Source organism: Alosa sapidissima, chromosome 1 (genome assembly GCF_018492685.1).
Source record: "Alosa sapidissima isolate fAloSap1 chromosome 1, fAloSap1.pri, whole genome shotgun sequence".
NCBI classification, from domain to species: Eukaryota; Metazoa; Chordata; class Actinopteri; order Clupeiformes; family Clupeidae; genus Alosa; species Alosa sapidissima.
Genome location: NC_055957.1, coordinates 54,551,139 through 54,572,108, shown reverse-complemented (window position 1 = coordinate 54,572,108; position 20,970 = coordinate 54,551,139). Strand labels below are relative to the sequence as shown.

The window sequence follows — 20,970 nt, the reverse complement described above, 5'->3', positions numbered from 1 at the left end:
CAGAACAGGTCTGCAACTTTCAGGCAGTTCTGAGTTCGAATCTAGGCAGGAGCAGAGCCATATAAAGGCCTAGGCCTATTGTTATCAATTTTTGCAAGGTGTTGCTCCTGGCAATACTTGTTTATAAGACGTTTGGTGATTAATTGATAGCTGTTTTTTGGGACACGTTAAACATTCTTTATAATGAGCGTATACGGGGAGTAAAACGACTGTTACGCGCTGTTACAACTGTAGGCTACAATGATTGCAATACAAAAATATGCGTGTGTTAGTTTAGTTAGTTTTGTGATGTTTTGCACTTTTGCCTCATGTGTTTTCAGGTTTGAGGGCTTTTTTGGCAAGATTGACCTTGGTTAGACTCTGCATATTATTTGTTATTTCTCCGTATGGAAAATAAAGTCAATTTTCGACACTCATCTTATTAGTTCAATAACAAGTGTTGCTTGTTAAAACATGTGACTAGTGAAACTCAAATGATTTTAGCCAAAAGCCAAAAAATGTTAGAGAGAAGGAGAGACGCCGGTGCAGCGCTTTAGTAAAAGGTGCAGAACATTATTAAACTTTGACTAACTTTTCGATGTTCGTTAGTCAAAAACATCGACACATTGAAACGTTTGTCAAAGTTTAATAATGTTATGCACCTTTTACTGAAGAATAAAGAAAATTAAGAAGACATCTGAGCTGCACCGGTGTCTCTCCTTCTCTCTAAAACAGGGATGTCAAACATACGGCCCGCACGTCAGTCCCTCAACAACGAGAGAAAACTTCCCTTGTGTGTGTGTAATGTGTATCACACCAAATTGGCTCACCATACCTTCCCAACTATGCACAGTATCCCATTAGCTGCATGCCATCAGGCTATTTACAATTTTCTATCGCGTAAAGTTAGTGAACACGTTATCAAAATTAACGCGCGCACATTTTGTTTGAGCAGGAGACAGAATACGCATGCAGGCACAACTAGGCTACTTGTTGTTTTTTTTACTCGGCTATCTATATATGGTTATCAGCACACAATGTTGGGCTAATTCACTAGTTATGGATATCACAAGTTTAAACAACGAAAACAGAAAGGATGGAGGCAGCAAAGCTAGAGGAGTTATTCCAGATGGGCAAGAACAAGGTAGGCAATTGGTGTGCTTGTCAGAACGTTAGATTACAGCTGTTTAAAGACGTCACCGTACGCTAGAACAAAACTAAAGGTAACTTTAGCTATAGGGCTGTATCAATTTGTCCAAATGAATAGGTCATCGTAGACGTTGTTGTTGTATTATTGCATGTGGATATTGTTATGCTATGTAGGCTACTTTTTTTGCAATGCACAGACCTAAAACCGGGAAACGGACAAATATTGTAGGGCCTACACGCGTGAATTTGTTTTTGCGGGGGTGGGTGTACGTACCATAGCTCTCTCTCTCACACACACACACACACACACACACACACACACACACACACACAGTACCTTTCTTAGCCACAGTTAATTTTAGTGGTGATATGTGTTATGCACATTATTGACTGCAGTTTATTCTCATCAATGTCAGTCCATGAATGCATATTGATCAGTTGTTAACTAATACTGTAGGCATAGAAGTTGCATTTTAAAATGTTACTGTTGTAGGCTGTTTGTTTTTTTATTTCAGCCACACTGTTTTAAAGTGGTTAGGACCATTATTTCACAGCAATTTTGAATAAGCCATACTGCAATACCGATTTCATGGTTGCACCATGCACATGTTCGCCGATTATGTGGCCCTCAGTAACCTATAAATTCAATGATGTGGCCCTCTATGAAAATGAGTTTGACACCCCTGCTCTAAAATATCTGTCCTGGCCTGGTTGCAACGGATTGTGGCCAAACGACAGAAGCGCAGAGAACCCTCCTTTGTCTACCAAAAAGTGTTACTTTGTGCCCCGCGCTCCCCACTGCTTGTGAAAGAAGGGGGTGGGGGAGGGAGGCTTAACGTGAAAAAGCTTAATGTCCCAAAACGGCAAAGTCATAATGGTAGGCTACAGGAAGTGGGGGGAGGGTATGGGATGACCAGAGCCAGATATGTGGACTCGAGTCACATGACTTGGACTCGAGTCAGACTCGAGTCATGATTTTAATGACTTCAGACTTGACTTGATAAAATTCGGCATGACTTGCGACTCGACTTGGACTTGAATACTATTCACTCGAGACTTGACTGGGACTTTGCCTCTTTGACTTGTGACGACTTGACATGTCTCAAGTCAAAAACTAAATTTCCTGATCGTGGACCAGTCACCCCAGAGATGCTTTCCCTCCGCGACTAAAAAAAAAAAAAATAGCGGAGACAAGCGGCCAGTCCAGAGCACAGTTCAGTGCTGCCGCTACCCCCACATGCGTTACGCACTGTGTGTAGGGCACCAAGAGACAGAGAAACGACCAACATTTAGCCAATAACTAGTAGCTTTACTGAAAACTGATTTGCACTCTTGTTAGAGAACGTTTACAATGTCAAAATGCACCAACAGCATGTTACATAAAGATGATACTTTTCGAGTCCTCTCCATTAAGATCCAACTTGAACTTATGCTAGCCTACTGCATTTAATTGAGAACCCCATCTAAGCACGCACGGGAGGGAGAGAAAAAGAGTGGCAGGTTCCAGCTGGCTTGTCATTGTTGATGATGATTGATATTTTCTTTTAAATATAAGAAACGTATAAAAGGAAATCATGAAGGCAACAAATCAAGATTAGGGAAATTGCGGATTTATCCGGTTCTTACTACTGTTATAAACTAGGTCACTATGACATAGGCTGCACTCACTGTGATTTGGAAAGTGGACAAGAATATGAAGAGTTGTCTTTGCCTTTGTGTAATGGAAATGGTGAGTCTTGAAGTAGGCCTATTCAATAATTTGTTTACATGAAGCACATTGATATGCCGATTGAAACGCATTCCACTCAGCTAGCTAGGTGGCTACTGGCTACCAGGCTCATAATTCACATTTAATTGCAAACAGAAAATGTCAAGCAAGCATCATGTCATACATGCATCTATTTCCAAAGGAATGAAAGCTGTTTGTGCCAACTTAATATCATGCTTATCATTGTTAATATTGTGCTATACATGTGGCACAAACAATGTTTGAGTTTGTGGACTAGCCATAGGAATGGAGCTGGTAAAAAAAAGATCATTATGAGAATGTGTGGACAGTGGCACACAATGGGCTTAAAGTGACAGTGCACCATTTACAAATGAGAGAAACAGCATCAAATGTGTAGTATTTCTTAAGAAATGAACACTTTAAAACAAAATTACTGTGTCATTATTATCTTTTAAATAATATAAAAGTGTTGACCTTGGCTTCCTTTATGAGTCGCCACTGGCAGACAGCCTAATAAATTGTTTGCAGGCAAATCTATGGCCTAGCGCAGTGAAATGCCATCAGTCAAATTATTACTCATACATACTTAGTGGGCTCCGCAATTTGGAAAAACAATATATATATATATATTTGTCATGTAGCTATCCGTTTTGTACAGATTACTCAGGTATGCACATGTGTATATTGTATGCGCATGCATATATCGTAAAAGATTTCAAGACAGAAACATTGAACATATTTTAATCTGTATTTATAAAAAAAAAATCTGTGGATTAGATGGAAGTGTTAAAATTATGGTCGATAGTCTAATAATGCCATTATTAAGTGAAGAGTACCTGATGACTTGTTCAGGACTTGAAAAAGATTGGGACTTGGACTTGGACTCGACTTTGATGAGATTTGGACTTGGACTCGACTTGCCCTTCTCTGTATTTACTTGGGACTTGACTTGGACTTGAGTGCTAAGACTTGGGACTTACTTGTGACTTGCCAAACAGTGACTTGGTCCCACCTCTGACCAGAGCCGTCTTCGCTGTGCCATTCAGAAAGCATCTTCTATTGTCTTTCCAGGCGCACACAGCTCGTTATAGCCTATCGAGTGCCTTAACAGATAGGCTCTGCTCTTGGGTTTGGCCTCACAGCGAACTCAACCCTCTTGTTGCTTGCAGTTTGTTCAATAAAGCGATGCAGATTACATTATTTATTTCTGATTAATTGAGTCTTTTGATGTATTTTGCAACATCTGCTTGTTAGGCTGGGCTACTGTCCTGTACAGGTAAATGTTCAACAATTGCTGGTGTAGGCCTACAGGCTATAATCAATTAGGGACTGTTCATTATTTATTTAAGGGGCTACCGGAGGAGTTTTGGGAGCGTTAGTCAAAAAAGACGTGACCCTCCCTCGCCAGCAATACATTTTTCTATGACCCTCCAAAGTGATTGAGAAAAAACGCATGACCCTCCCCAGTCCCAACAATTTAGGCTATTGATGCCTTCTGTAGGCTACTGGGTCAATTTGGGAGCTTGCATGCTACGACTCCTTCCTTTTGGCCAGTTTGCAGGTAGCATAACGTCTTTTTCAATTCATAGAAGGGAGAGCCCAGTCTTTCGTGTGACATTGAGGTGCGCAATTAGTTTTTAATAGCCTGTTCAACTTCGAAAAGCTTCGTTCTCCCGATGCCAGTCACTGATCGCAATTTCAAATTTCGGGAAGCTTTGTTTTTCAGTCATCTTTTTAAGTGTTAAGTGCAGTAGGCCCCTATCTGCCCCCTTTGGAATTATATCTAGAGCCTATTATAAGGTCCAGTGCGTTATGTCCTGGGATTCGGACGTGCTCAAAAAGAAAAGAAAAAACACTTGTTGCTTTGATATCTTTTTCGTTTGAACGTCGGCAAGCAGGCATGTTGCGGTTGCAATTTAAGTGAAATTTCTACAGTAGGCCTACAACATGCAACATGCTTGTTAGGCTGGGCTACTGTCAATGTACTTGTACAGGTAAATGTTCAACAATTGCTGGTGTACAGGCTATAATCAATTAGCTAAATCATTTGTCTAGCTGTTCGTGCTGCATTCAAACGCAAAAGGTGCTTTGATATCTTATTCGTTTGAACGTCGGCAAGCAGGCATGCTGCGGTTGCAATGAATGAGGATAATTGGTTTTATCTGCGGATTTATTTTTTGCATTATTTTGAATATGACTCGCTCCAGTCTCAACAGCACAGCTACTTTTTCCACACGCATCTAAGTTCTAACACACATATCCCCTCTGCTTTCTCTCTCTCCACCCCTGCGCACGGTGCTTTCTTAAGCTGCACCATCTTACAACAATTGCATCTACATTTTCATATTAGAATGTTTTGTCAAGTGTAAGCTTAAACTACCGTAATCAATTTAAGTTCCCGTGCCCCCGCTGAAAGTCTCATGCGCTTATCGTTACACTATTAAATCTATAAGTAACCGTGACAAATAGGGTATAAGATATATAAACTCACGCTATTGTATTATCATACATGTTTGGTAATGGCTCAGCTTTCTCTGATTGTTCTACTGACTTGGAAACTGCATCATAGAAGCAGTAAGTCAGATCGCATCAAAAATAGTAGTGGCAGAACTCCAAAGTGACACCTTGTGGTTGTTTGGGTCAACTGCAGTTTGTGCCATTTCTGCTGAGAAAATGGGGTGCGTGATTCCTGAAGGAACCCGTCCAAACTTAACTGGGACCCACTGTATGTAGAGTTTCTGAGTGACCACTTTCTTCCATGGTACAAAAAGAAGAACCGTTCCTTCCATAGCAAAATCATCTTTATGCATGACAATGCACCATGTGCAAAGAATACCTCTGGGTCATTGGCTGCTATGGGCATAAAAGGAGAGAAACTCATGGTGTGGCCCACATCTTCCCCTGACATCAACCCTACTCAGAACCTTTAGAGCATCTTCAAGCAAAATATCTATGAGGGTGGGAGGCAGTTCACATCCATGCAGCAGCTCTGGGAGGCTATTCTGACATCCTCCAAAGACATTAAAGCAGAAACTGTGAATTGTTAAGGTGATATGAATGAAGGGGTCCTATGTTAACATGTAACTTGGCCTGTTCAATCATGTTTTTGATTGAAATAACTTTTGATTTAATTTATATGACCTCCTAATGCTGTAAAATCAACAAATGACCATTTTTAGTTCTTTATAACCTATAAAATGTCTTGAAACTCTGTTGTGCATAATAATTTGGAACAGTGCATTTTGAGTTTTTTATTTTTGAAAAAAATACTGTTATCATTGGGAGGTTTGTTCAATAAAATTCGAATTATACTGGTATATAACGGTTGATGACTTGAAAATTAGACTGTCATTCGCATCAACTATTTAGGAAAATCTGAGAAAAATGTAATTTGCATAATAATTTGGAACACAGTGTAATATTATCTACTCATTTATCTATGAATGAAACATTATAAATATTGATCTTTGAGGAAGTGGACACTGGTTTATTTCGCTCCACAGTTCTAGATGATCTTTTCATGTCTTAATTTAATAAACAGACAACTCAAAGTATATAGAATACTTAGTTTCTTCAAAATGATACCACAAGCCAACATTATTTAACTTTTTCAATAGCTAGTTATTTACTTCAGTTTCTGAAGTATGTTGAAAAGTCTGCACAATGTTACTTGAGAAAATGTTCCATTGTGTGTCTTTATTGCAGCTTTGGTTTCAGTTTTTATTTTAACACATTTGCACATATGAGCATATCTGGGCATAGCTTATTGGGTCACTTATAATAGAATGTAACCTTTTTCTAGGCTAAATGTAGCCTTTTTCTGAATATGTGTTCTTCTGTCTTATTTCTGTTTTACAGATTACTGTACATTACCCCAACATGTGCAGAGGAAACCAACATGATCAGAAGAAACACTCAATAGCATACACACACGTAAACGCAAGGGGTGTAAAGACTTAACGTATGGTTCGGCGTGTACCTCTGTTTTTAAGTCATTAGGTTCATTTTCAGTACAGTAAGCCTGTAAGTACTTTTAACCTAAAATTCATTGACAATATATCTGATGCTCAATGGGAGTAGTGTTTTTGATGTTGGTGGAGTAAACGGACATAATGGTCCGTCACTTATATGTTTGTGTGGGCGTAAAAGTCTACTGGTGATTACATCAAGCAGCTAAAGGCAAGTAAACATTTAGTCCATTTGCCAGGGAAGAAGTCAGTGCCACGAGATTGCACCAAATCAAACCCGTTTTATTTTGTTTGTCTATGCCCCCACATGACAAAAATGTGTAATGGACTTTCCCAACTCTTTCTACAGATGTGTAAATTTCCCATTGAAATTAATGGGATTTTATAGATTTAGGTGAAAAAAAGATTACACCTAATACATTTTGGCCTGAAGGGAAAACTGATTGAACCATAACCATATATTTTCTGAAAGCTTTTACCCTCAGAATGTGAGACAGTGCAGCAACAACCTTATCTGATTTGACACGGCATGATATGTTTATATGATCAATTATTACCCTTTTGAAATTATGCAAGCACATAATGTAATTTGAAAACTGCTGCCCTGATTAAAAAACAATGTAACTGATCTCAGCAGGTATTCTGTCTATAATGGAGTGGAATGGAAATTTCTAAGTGACCCCAAGCTTTTCACTGGTAGTGTACATACACCAACAACAGGGCGCTGATCAATTTCTTCTGTCAGTGAGGTCTACTGCCCATCTAGAAATTATATGTAACGTTACTACTACTGTACTGCAACTACAGATGTGGTCAACGAGATCTTTGCAATCTTTTTAAAATTTCTTTGCAAATTATACAGAAATGTAACATGATTAAGTAATTTGCTGACTGACTACAATATAACAATATACAAACAGTGACCGTGACAAGGACACCTAGGAACAATAGACTTAAGAAATTATTGGAGAGACTGACCGCATCATCAAAACCTGCCAGATAAGCCCAATGCCCAGGGAAGGCATCGTGGTTGGGGTTAGCCCCACCAGTGGATGGCAAAGTGGGGATGAGTACAGCCTGAAGAGGGATAAGAATCTGGCTGAATGTGGGATCCTTGACCAGCAACTTCAGTGTCTTGAAATGAACATTCATGCTGAGGTTGGCACAGTTCCCATCCACCTGCACAGGGAAACCTTAAGGTTATTATAATAATAATTTCTTTTTATTTTTGAACACAGGGTTACACAATAAGATTACAGTATCAAAAAGATTTACCGCATTTTCCAGACAATAAGTCGATTTAATGAGTTAAATCGAAACAATGTAGGCAATTATTACCGGCCTTTATTTGTCCGAATCTGAGGCCCGGCTATAAATAGAATCCTGGCTATAATTTGAGGATTTAGGTATGCATGCGTGTTTCAGGCATAGTGCAAACACTAATCTCTGACTGAAAGTGCACAGACTTGTGCATTTAGATAACAATATTTAATACATTTTCCAGGGGGTGACACCCCCAAACCCACCGAAAAAATGTCTGACTTGCAAGCCAAGTTCACGATCTCATTTCACAAGCTAGCGCTTTCTCGCAGCTGTAGAAGGTAATGTTTCATGTAGGGTTCATGTCAGTTAATATGAAAACATTTAAAAACATGTTAAATTATATATATTTTTTCCTCGCACCTGCCTATCAGTCGCAGGACCAACCAAACTATGAAAAAAAGTGTGACATAACACAAGACATAACATGACATAACAAAAGACATATTTTAGACTGGTGTTAGTGTTAACACTGACACAAGTATTCCATTTTTAAAATACATGCATTTCCAAAAAGACATACCAGTGCATGCAAAGAGTTGAATGGATTTATAGATAAACAGAAAAAACTAGTAGATCAGGGAAATTCCCTCTAATCCCTACTTCTAGTTATTAAGTAATGTCAAGACAAAGACACACATAGGAAACCTTGAGTGAGGATGGATGGATGGATATGCATGGAAAGATAGATGGATGGATGCATGCGACAATGTCTGTGCTGTTTCAACATTTTTGATGTACGTGACAAACTCTGTGACTCCGTAACACACACACAAATGTTGCCTTATTTTGTCAAAGCAACACATGTTGCCTGAACTATAAATTACCCTTTAGGTTCCTACACAGCTTCTCTGCTTGGGCCCCAACAATAATAAGAAAATGCAGAAAGACAATGGGAGCAGAGGGGTATTTCACAAAGGCAGAATTCAGACATCCAAGATAAGTGATAAAGTGAGGTTTGACATAGCGTTGTCTGGTCATCCTAGCTCAACTCGTTTCACTAATGCCAATCCAGGATGAGTAGGAGTGACTATGTCAAGCCAGGTGTAAGTAAATCAGGATGTGTGCGCGTTCTCGTTTCTGCTGCAAAGTGCCCACGGTTGGAATAAAAAAGACGCGGAAAATAGCGTCATTCACACAAAGTGAACAACCACTTTTGACTAACAATGAAATAGTCCCCCTTTTTGGAATGGGGAATCATCACCTTCGAAAACTTGCCCCTCCACTTCCAATCAACTACAGTAGGCTATTCATCAAACGTCTATCAATAAAATAAGCAAACAATGAGTACCTAGGCCTATGTTAATAATTATAAGGCTATCACAATTAAAATAATAACCATATGGTAGTAGACAGACAATCTGTTTTGTTTTGCGAGCAAATACATTTAGCAAATAGTATATAAATGGAATAAAGCTCCGTAAAAATTAGCACGGAGGTCTGATTTGAATGACAGCTAGCTGAGCCAATAAGACAACATAATTACCATTAGAATTAACTTAGCTTGGCTGTTAGCCTGGTCGGGACCAGGCTATGTGCAGAGAATAAATCCCCATGGTAACTTATGTGCCATCTCTTTTGTGAAACCAAGTCAAGGCTAAATTCATCCAGGATAACAAAAAAAAAAATCCCAGCTTAATCGCTTATCTAGGTTTTGTGAAATACCCCTCAGCTTTGCTGATTGGCCCCCCCAAAAGCTACCTGATAACAGTACAGCACATTGCTTTGCATGCACTGTAATTGGCACGACCCTCTTTACCGGCTTGTTGCTGAGCTCCAGAAGTTTGTCAGTCAATTTGGTGGCATCTGCTATGAATTTCTCCAGTGAGCTTTTAAGGTTGGCAGCCTTTCTTAGGATTTCTTTACACCTGTTCATTCTCGTGGGATATGATGACTGTGGACAAAACAAAAATGGAGGGTCTTACATTGAAAAACATAAAATGGAACACTAAAAGGCTATATCTTTCTTCAGGAGACCACAGGTTACTGGACGTCAATGTTTCTGACCTTGGACACAGCAGTCATCATCCACATGGCTTGTTGAGGGTAGGCCAGAAAGACTTTGGCCACAATTTCTTGTAGCACAGCAAACACATCATTGCTGGAGTGGCATATGCGTGAGATGAGCTGGGAGAAGGCTGTGAGGTACTGGTATGGAGAGAGGTTCTTGTTGTGTTCACTCATGGTAGCATTGATTTTATTTAACTCAGCACGCATCTGTATATGTTCTGGACGGCCACCTAACATGTAAAGAGAAAATAATTGCCACAATCTTTTAGGTTTCAAACTATAAAATCATACAATATAAGATACAGTTAAGAACAAAATTATTTCAAAACATCATTTACAACATTACTGATGAAAACAAGGACATTTCTAAGTGAAACCAAACTTTTGAACTGTAGTGTACAGCGTTCCAACATGGCAGAGTTGAGTGCTCTGTGACGTAAGCTTGTGTCAAAGAATACACATGCATGACCAACAACTAACCTTTTTCAACTTCATAAACCTTGGCACCAAAATCTAGCCAAAGAGACAGCATTCGTGGCATGGCCTGATAGATATACTGGTTGCCAAATTGCAAGGCCCTGCAAAGTTTTCATACCCAGCTGGTTAATAAAGCATACATTTACAAAGAACAAATAGTAATAACACAAACAATTATACACTAGCACACAGAATATCCACATAAATAAATAAAAATGAAAATCCTCTTACTTTCCAAAGTACATGATGATGTAGTGAATCAGGTTTCCCTGTTTCTCCAGTTTGTTATCAGTCACCATTTGAGTCACTTTGTCGTAATATTTTGCCAAATAAAAGTTACCATCCTCCCATTCAGGCAACAAGTTTGTCACATCCTATTAAAATTAATCAGAGTAAAAAATAATGCAAACACACTTTTTCCCATTAACTTTTCTTTTTTGTGTGTGAATTTTCAGAGATAGAATGTAAAACGTCAATGCCACCTGATATCCTTCGAAGGCATCTGACCATTGAACCTATTGCATTTAAGGAGAATTCCGGTCATTTCTAATATAGAACCCTGGGCTCGGTAAAAAAAAAAAAAAGAAGAAAAAAATAAAACGCTATGTACTGCACCACAGACGGCACGCAGAGGTTATCAAATAGGAACTTCACTGGTGTTAGGAAGAGGTGGCCTGGCAACAAGCTCATTGAGATGGGGTCTGGGAACTAGACATTAATTTTCTCGTATTTGAAACGTGGTTTACTAATGCCCAGAGACGTTTATTAGGCGCTACGAATGTCTATTAAATGTGTCTGTACGTAGCTCATAATGGCTTCGGTGTGTCGTCATAGTCTTGCTGCCCTCCCTCCGTTCTGTGATTGGTTCCTTCGTTGAGGTGAAAACGAAGTCCATAGAATCCAGGCTGCCTAGCAGCGTGAATAAAATTGCGCGCGTAAGGCAGCATGGGAAAACCCAGGCTAGGCTAGAGTGCTCCTACAGTAGTTAAAAAAACAGTAGTTCTATAAAGCCCAGCCCAAAACTCAGTGCTTGCAGACAGGATGTGGCCTATTCAATTAGATAGAATTGATATAATTGTCAATAAGAGAGACCAAGCCTCACAAAAGTTATCTATAGGCATTTGATATTCATAATGATATTCAAAAGCATTCACTTAACACAGCCAATCAAATTTGCCAGTGAAACTGCCAAACAGGAAGTGAGCTCATATCACAGCAACGCTTGGAAATCCAAACTTGGTACAGGGACTTGGTACCTGATTGTGATGACACACTTTTTTTTTTTTTTTTTTTTAACAGTGGCGGCATTTATCCTACTATGCTTCCGGACAATATTTTGCGTCTCCCCTAATTCTGAAGCAGTGGCACTGCTAAATGAAGAGGAAACACTGAGAAGAAAGTTAATGTTTTAAATAGGCTACATCAATACAATATGTGAAGTGAAACTGGACTGGCCATAATAACCTCTGACTAGTTTTAGGCTACTTATTGTTAAATTGCAATGTGAACGGCAGCCAGCAGGGGAGGATACGTCGGCAGGATTATTTAAAAAGCAACTGCAACTATTGTGCGTCTGCCCTGATTCTGATACCGTGGCGGTATTAATTAAACCGTGGCGGGCCGCCATGCTGAAATAAATGTAGAGGAAACACTGGTTTCCATGACCAAACTGCATAGATACATTTATTTATTCATACCATTTTCTTCACTTTTTTCCTACCGACAGTGCTCGGTGACCTCGAGTAACTAGGCTCTATATTAAAAATGGCCGGAGTTGTCCTTTAACCATAAAATATTTAGTTGATGAACAGCTGGCATACAAAATACATGAGTTTCATCTGTGTACCCGATATGTTTTCATGATTGCATTGCTCTCAAAGTTTGCTGTTTCTTCCATGAGTCTCGCCATCAACAACATAGCCTTGCCCTTGATCTGGACCAGCTTGTTGTCAGTAACCGGATGGTCATTGGGGAAGCACTGCTGCACTCCCTTCTGCAGGACCATGAGAGCCTCATGCACATCCCCCTGGTTAACACAAAAATCTTTCATCAGTCAAAACACCAATGCTGAATGTTTACATATATTGATGCAGTTTAAACATACCTTGGACCATAACCACTTGGCCTTCTCAACAAACAGCTCGGACAGATGGGAGTTCTCTGCATTGAGCAGGGCATTGAAGGCTGTCTGGTGGAGGCCAGCTCTCCTTGCCACCCTTGAACTCTTCAGCCAGCATTCACCCACCTGCTCCTCACAGCTCGACCTGCTAAAATGAGGAAAAACGGTCTACACTGGCTTCTAATAAATCACAGAATTGACTAACAGCTTGCTTATTAATCACTTTGTAGGACAGGAACAGACTACTCATTAAATGTGTTTCAGCAGTAGAGATGTAATGGTATGAAAATCTAACATGACGTTTATAGTGACCAAACTTTTCACGGTTATCAATATAATCGCTGTATTTTTCAAATGTGCTGAACATGTTTCTAAGCCTACCACCAATGATGGACAGAGCTGATAATTGGCCAGTCCTGCATGCACAATAGCAACAAAACTGAGTCAACAGAACAGCAGAGTCAACAGAGAGAAAAGGCATACACAAAATTAATAGAAGTCAGATGGGGTGGCGACTGAGGTAAAGTTAGTGAATTAAGTCAAATGATTTCAGAAGAAAGCGCTAGGTAAGTCTCTTTATACTGAAAACAATACCAACTACATTTTTTGATCTTGATATAAGATTCATAAGACTTGGTTAGATGTTATTAGATAAGCACTTTTTTGCAGTGCACTTATCCTACACATTTGGTAGATTCAACAGAGAACCATTCCTGCGAGAGTAGGACTGCGAAAATGCACTGCAGACCCACAAATCAAGCTAGTTTATTTGTGTTTTCAGTCATCATAAAATATGCATAGTAGTGATACCTGATTTCAAACACATAACAAGCCCACTTTACATGCTGCACCTGTGCGCCTACTTGGGAGGACTGGTAAACGTTAAATCCTTATTCAGCAACACACAATACATAAACAATGTTAAGTAGCTTTTAGTTGTTATGCTGCTGAACCCTGGTGCTAATTTCCACATGACATAAAGGGTGCTCCAACTGGAGCCATTTCAGATCTATATTCAAGACCCAACTGTTCTTAGGTACTTGCCACTAATTGATCAGAGGCATAAGATGCACTCTCTATCTAAAATATTTTACTACTGTTTACTACAAATGATTTAAATACAGAATCCCAAACCAGTTGGTTGTGAAAACCTATCGATGGCGAGTTATCGGAGCTAGGGAGAGATGTTTCTCTGCTCCATGGAAAGTCCAGTCTGCTCGGCTGATACTGCTCCATTGGGATGTAATTATGGGGCGTGTTTCAACCGATACAGGGGGGGAATGCTTCTGCACTCAATTGGATAGACCTAACCAATCAGGCAAACGAAATAGCTTACCGTGAGATGTAGGAAGAACACACAAACCATCCTTCTTCTCCACAAATGCCTTAACATTGTTTTCTAGTCTTTTGTAAAAGTTATTGTGCCGTCAATATCTCCTACAACACTCATTAGCGAAATCTAAGAGATACGTAGTAGGGTAAGCAATTAGGAAAAAACTGATAGCCTAAGCCTATATCCCCTCCGTTTTTAAAAAAAAATCCGTTGAACATTGATGTGCTACAAACATGTTATATACAGCTGGGAAAGGCTGTCGCAAATCCCTCGAACAGGTGGTCAATCAGAGATTTCAAACGAACGAGGGAACAACATGTCACAATGCAACACGCCGTTTTCCCTTGATGAAATTGAAACCATGACTTTTCCCACATCTCAACTTTGGCCAAAGTTTTCAGAAATAATCGTTTTCAGTGATAAAACCTCATTGAAATAATATGCATTTTCCATATGGGGTCTTAGAAGCCATCCGTCTCCTAGCCACAGCGTTTTTGTTGCAAACATAATCAACCTAAGCGTGCTCAGATGATGTGACAGACAAGGTGCTGTTGCTCACCTGTCCATCATCGTAAAGCCCGATTTGATTCGTCCGCCCAGCTCTGGGGCAGCCGTGGCCTACTGGTTAGCGCTTTGGACTTGTAACCGGAGGGTTGCCGGTTCGAACCCCGACCAGTAGGCACGGCTGAACTGCTCCCCCAGCGCTGCTGTTGTTGCAGGCAGCTCACTGCGTCGGGATTAGTGTGTGCTTCACCTCACTGTGTGCCGAGTGTGTTTCACTATTGGGATAAATGCAGAGACCAAATTTCCCTCACGGGATCAAAAGACTATATATACTTATACAATCTGAGCAAGCAATCAGCCGGTGACTATTCATGTGAGCACTGTTGTTTAGACTTTAGCCATTGTTTGAGTCCTTTGTTAAACGCTTTACTGTTAATTTCTAATTTTAGCTCAGTGGGTAGAGAGTTCCAAAGTTTGGCCCCCTTTAGAGAGAGAGCAGACTGGCAGAAAGAAGTCTTGCATCTAGGGACGAGACAATCACAGTTGGGGGCTCGTGTGGTCGCTCTGTTAGAGCTCTGACGCCTGATGGCCACTGTAGAAAACAGTCTTGACACATGATTATTTAAACATTTAAAAAAAGAATCTTAGAGTACTAAAATTGATAAAATTTTCATAAAATAGCTTTTTCGAATATCATTATATTTTCGCACAATTCCAATGTGTTTTACTTAATTGACGCCGCACCTACTTTCACAGATTGCACAGCAGGGTATTTCTCTGTCGGGGACACAAGGTGTCCCTAACATGAATGAAACTCCCTACTGCCCTATCTAGGCTACATATTGTGTACATAGTGTAAATTAACAATGATAAAGAAGTTGAGTGTAAATTATGCCAAGCAAAGCTGGCATACCACCACTATACAATGATGCATAGTCACCTGAGATCAAAGCACCTAGCTCTCCGTTTGGGACATCGAAAACTTATTAAAACTTTTTAATAGGGTAGACTACCGTCAGAGATGCTGACTTGCAAAGGCCTCAGGATAACACGTTATCTCCACTATCATCAGTCAATGCTTTTTAAGGATGGGCTACATTAAGAACATCAAGCATCTAAGGCACGAGCGTGTAACCTGCACGACAGGGTAATGGCCTATACTTGTGCAGGGCCAGTCTATAGTCTAATATCTAAGTTCAGTGGAGATTGGTGTAGGTTTTTTCTAGACCAGATTCTAGTACTCACCCCAAAGACAACACACACACTTGTGGATAAAGTTTATAATAAAAAGATATATTTTATTTCACCGGTCAGTCATTCAATTCAGTTTAAATTATTTCAATATCAATATTAAAAGAGATGTATTATGTTATATCTGTTTACTATTTTATTATGCTATTTTATATGTTCTATTCTAATATTCTATTTATTGTATTTATACATCCATGTACTACTTTATATTTTTTGTTCTATTTAATATCTAAGTCTAATTGTATTTTCCTTTTTAAAATACTATTAATATATTAACCTAACCTTATACTATATTACCTAATATCTTGTCTTATATTTATTATCCAATATTATTATATACTATAAATTAAACCAAAATAAAACCCAACCCAAAACAAAATGTGAGTGCACTCAAGAAAATAATAAAGAAAAGAAAATAAATGAAAAGGGGAAATGGTTCAGTCCAACTTGTGCAAAGTGCAATGTCCAGATCCTACCACAATCACAAGGGTAAGGGGATGTGTAGCCTAACAGGCAGTCCAAAAAGAAGGGGCAAGTTGATGTAGATGGTGACGATGGTGAATCCAAATCCAGGACGATGAGGGAAATCCAGAAGGTATCCAAGAGTTCCAGGGCAAGGCAACGGGGTTTGTTCGGGGTACAACAAAAACCAGTCAGGATTCCAGTACCATACAAAATACAACGGAAAAGTCTTCTTTCTTCTTTTCTTTTCAAAGGGTGATCATCAAAGCTTCGTGCGGGGGAAAGAGGATCTTTATATTGTTTTCCAATTTTCATTTTTTAAGTATCCAAGTGTCCGTAGTTCCAAGTATCTATTATGATTTCGAAGTCGTCCGTATTTTAAATCTTCTCAATCTTTCTCTCCGTCTCTCATCAGACGTAGTGCTACTTCTTCTTCATTTACCGATTGACGGTTTTCTGTTGTTTTTTAACATTTGTCTCGTGCACGCATCTAGGGGCTACCAGGGAATTATTGTGCATCATAATGGGAAGTGGCAATTCATTGGGTTACAAGTGCATCTTTGAGGCCAAGCCTCATCAAGTAGCCCGTTTGTTTACAACGAAAATTACATTTAATTAAACTGCTTGTATGCCAAAATAGTTTTAAACATTTTGAATATCAGTGCCGGGTGAATTAGGAAATGTTCTCAAAGTAGTCTTATGGCTGAACGCTGCTTGGGATCCCCCCTGTCAAGCAAATAACCATACAAATGTGCGGCCTGCTCACTCATTGTTTCAAACGGAGTAATTTCGGCTGTGGCCATTGTAGGCTACGTAAAAATAAACTTCCAAAACTAACAAAAAATATTTATCTTCTTTCAGTTAATTCAAAAGTTTCCAAAAAGTTAAAAATGGATGATGTGATGCACGTCATTGACCTATTGGGCAAATATAGCCTAGATATTCGAATGTGTTTATTTTAGAGGGAAAATTCAAACGTCATTTTTGAGCAATTTTGACAGCCCTAGTCCACTGTAGGTTACGCCAATCGGCTATTACTGTAACACCTTCCAACTAGCCCCGGTGAGAATGCTTGTGAAATAGCACGATGAAATAGCACCTCCGTTATCTCAGAGGAGAAACCGAGCATGGAGCAAAACCACAAACTGGGATGGTTCTCGAGGTAAAAGAGCATTACCTCAATGAAACCTGAATTCTCTCCCTCACAAAAAAAAATCTAAATATTATTATGCCTATGATTGAAATTAAATCCATATTGAACACTGATGTTGAACACTTAGCCAACTCAAATGAAACATGTCACGTGTGTCAACTATGCTCCTGTTGATTGTGTGCGCAAACTGCGCGATGAAGAGGGATTCTGCACACTCGGACACTGTTGCAGTGAGTGCCACCGATACATTTACCACGACACCTGCAACGCTAAATGAGCATAAATCTCGACCAGTAGGGTTTTTAGACACTGTTGCATAAGAAATTCAGTAAAAGGTCTCAAGATAGATCTGGGAAGATAATGGAAAATACAAAAATGTTCACGTTTCTGGCCGCAGGATGACCCAAGCACCAAAGCTGAATGCATGAGCTCTTAATCTAAATTGCAGAAACCATAAATGAAGGGCCAAACTGACAAGTCGCATTTCCTATAGTCTATTTTCCAATATTGTCCAGTGCTAATGATAAACTCGAGCAACGTATAGTGCTTTGGATCATGTAGGCTACTTTAGGGAGAGATGGAATCGCCCTTTAGTGAGCGCAACACAGCACAGGTCTTAACCTGCTTTATCCAGATGGAGACATTTTTGGATGCAGTGACAAAAAGCCTATCATGGACCTTCCTGGGAAATGCGACAATTGTGGAGTCTGCATTTGTAGACTGTCGCTGCAAAACAGTAGGCTACATATCCAAACTCAAAAACAGTAGATTAGCAGTCAATTAAAGTGGACAGTCAGAGCAGCACAACATACTAAAAGCCATGCCACCTGTCCTGTTCGCTCTTAAACTTTCCATCACAGTTGGTGCATCTACCTAGCCACTTCGTAAATGTGTTCAAATTTGTTCTGTACTTTAAAGAACATTTTGGCACGCGCGGGTAAGCCCGAAACGTTAGGAAATAGATCAAAAATAGGATTTCGGTCCCTTCCATTAAAAAAAGTCATCCAATGCAGATGTAAATTAGGTAAATAATGCAACCTTAACAAAACTGAACTCTGGGATTAATTTGAACGTTTATTTTTACATGGAAGTGTTTCAGTCGATTTGATGTCAGATATACATGATTCAAACGTCCCTACCAAGGCAGGCTACTTGCTGTAGGGTTTAATATTTTTCCCGAAAATTAGATGAATCAGATCCCGGAAGTTGTTTTTTTTTTTGCTTCCTAAGCCCAAGTAATGTATCCATAGCCTATCATTCAAATATGTGTTTCCAAAAACCCAAACTGACTTTTCTTTATATTATTTTTAATCATTAGTAAAACAAAAGCAAACAGTTTATGTCTATGAACACAGTTTGTAATGATCAATTATGAGCTGTGTGACATCTGCTGCAGCTCTAATTATGAAAAGCCAAGTGGATTGTATGTGACTTGTCTGTTCTGAAAACCTATAACCCTTATGAAAAACAATTGGCCTATTTTAAGGAGCTCCAAATAAACTAACGAAATCTGCTGAAGTAGCCTAAAGCATGTAGGCTAATGATTCCTAAAACATACCAAACGAAGTCCATTCTGTGGCTATTGAAATTTGGGTACTATCGTGTTAACTGTAACCCACCCTCTGAAGCCTTTCGTGACACATAGAAAATACTTTTTTTAATGAACCTGACGTGTTCTTCATTCTCTGATTCTAAAAATGTAATTTTTGAGACAATAAAACTTAATACAAAGTGGTTTTGAGCCATTTTAAATCGCTGAGCTGCAGCGTCGCGCGTTCGTAGACTGCGTCACTGGGGAAATACAAATTAAAGTCACGCGTGAAGCCGGCCAATTTGAAGTAATGCTCACTGTACGTACAAAATAGTGAATCATGTGATGGGCCTACTGATATTGATGCGGATTGAAGAGGTTACAACTTGAAGGTTGTTGATATTTCAGTTCCAAAGAGAATCAAATTAAATTGATTTCTCTCCTCCCAAAGTAACACTGTAGGCTAGGTCCTACACCTCTCCTCCTAAAATAAATGGTAGGCTCTAACTGTTTTATAGCCTGACGAGCCAGACCCACATTAAAATGTAGGGTCTGGGCACTCACCGTTCGCAGTGCTCAGTCCGAGGGGCGGGATAATCAGTTGTCTTTCAAATTCCCTCTGCACGCAATAGGACAGTGGCAGCGCTATGAGTCCCATGCGTTTCCAACCAGCGGAGCTAGTTGGCTAGTTCAAACGTTTGCCAACTTAATAAAAGCTTAATTCGTGTCACACTGTTCGCCAGCAGCATCATCCATCTTATTTGTTTTCAAGTAGCAGGGAATTCAAGCCAAACCGTTGCAACTCTGCCATCAATCATTATGTTAAGCCCACCTAACGACTCTATACACGATTTCATTGGCCTGATTAAGTTTCGAATTCTGGAGCTCACAAGCCAACGGAGAGTTGCTAGACTAGCCCTGGCAGCAAATGTAATTTGCTGCCGCTAGGGGCGCGTCTAGATTTCTAGGCTAACTGTTTTATGCTACTGCGCCAGGATTGTGTTGGCTACAACACTAGTTTTACAAGCGCACACACTAAATGGAGAGCTAGGGTTAAAATGCAGACTGCGCCTTTAAATAGGTGACTTTTTATCTATCAGCACAATGCTACAGTAGGATATTTCCACTAAATATTCAGCTCAATATTATGTGCAAGACTAATGACTAGGCAACTTGCGGCGTAATATTTGTAAAGATGTGAAGCACAAAACCCGTCGTCATTGTCAGCGGCCTGTTATAGCCTACATAACAATGGTCTGTGTTATACAGAAATATAGCCTACCTCTGACCGACAGACCCCCCCCCCCAAAAAAAAAACAAAACTCAGCGGATCTATACAAATTGCGTGGGTCTCATTTTCAGGTTGAAAAAAATCGGAATTCCATTTAAAAACGGAAAAATCACCCCCCCTGCTAAGTGCAAAAATGCACAGAGGGAGTTATGACAAAACCATGACTGTTAACAAACTAGATCCTAATTGAAAGCTGTTAGCTTTCCTAAGCTATATAAGGTATAAGCTAGGCCTATTACACAACATAAATTGTCACTAGGCTATGCTGGCGACCCAAATAAAATCTCCTTCGGGAACCAATGGCTTACAGTATCAAGCGGACTTAAGCTACCACCTTGTGGCGAAAAGTTTTAATACATTTCACGCAGCTGCGTGAATCACGGAAAGCGCAAATGAAGTGGCCACTTCTAAATGGGACCCACTGCAATTTGTTAAAAAAGTAGGCTATTGCTGGTAACAAGGCAGGTTCGCTTATTGTCGTGTTACTGCCGTGCTTATTGTTTTTTTCTTCTTCTTCCAATTAGCCTACCATAGGCATACTAAGTAAAAGAAAAATGATGAGAAAATGTTACTTGTTCAATTAATAAACAGTTTGTTTGATGACAAATCGCTGACAAGATGAAATTGGCCTCCCTTTCTGTCATTCTGACAATGTTTAGTTTTTTTTTGCCTCCATTTTCGAACGATATTCAAC

General features: G+C 39.5%; 1 protein-coding gene across 4 annotated transcripts in view; it reads right to left on the bottom strand.

The window, feature by feature from the left end:
• The window catches only part of atr (ATR serine/threonine kinase), a 132,510-nt gene that overhangs the window by 23,596 nt on the left and 87,944 nt on the right, over positions 1 to 20,970 (bottom strand). For 2 of the 4 annotated variants that reach the window (XR_006034969.1, XM_042109270.1), the window contains exons 34-40: positions 12,737 to 12,899; positions 12,479 to 12,658; positions 10,864 to 11,006; positions 10,636 to 10,733; positions 10,153 to 10,385; positions 9,905 to 10,039; positions 7,804 to 8,004 (exon numbers count right to left, since the gene is read on the bottom strand). Coding sequence is in view for 2 of the 4 variants with exons in the window: in XM_042109270.1 (XP_041965204.1) it covers positions 7,804 to 8,004; positions 9,905 to 10,039; positions 10,153 to 10,385; positions 10,636 to 10,733; positions 10,864 to 11,006; positions 12,479 to 12,658; positions 12,737 to 12,899 (1,153 nt within the window). In the remaining 2 variants the exon portion in view is untranslated. Of the gene's footprint in view, positions 1 to 7,803; positions 8,005 to 9,846; positions 10,040 to 10,152; positions 10,386 to 10,635; positions 10,734 to 10,863; positions 11,007 to 12,478; positions 12,659 to 12,736; positions 12,900 to 20,970 lie in introns of all 4 variants that reach the window. The other 2 variants (XR_006034970.1, XM_042109280.1) reach the window with 2 other exon arrangements.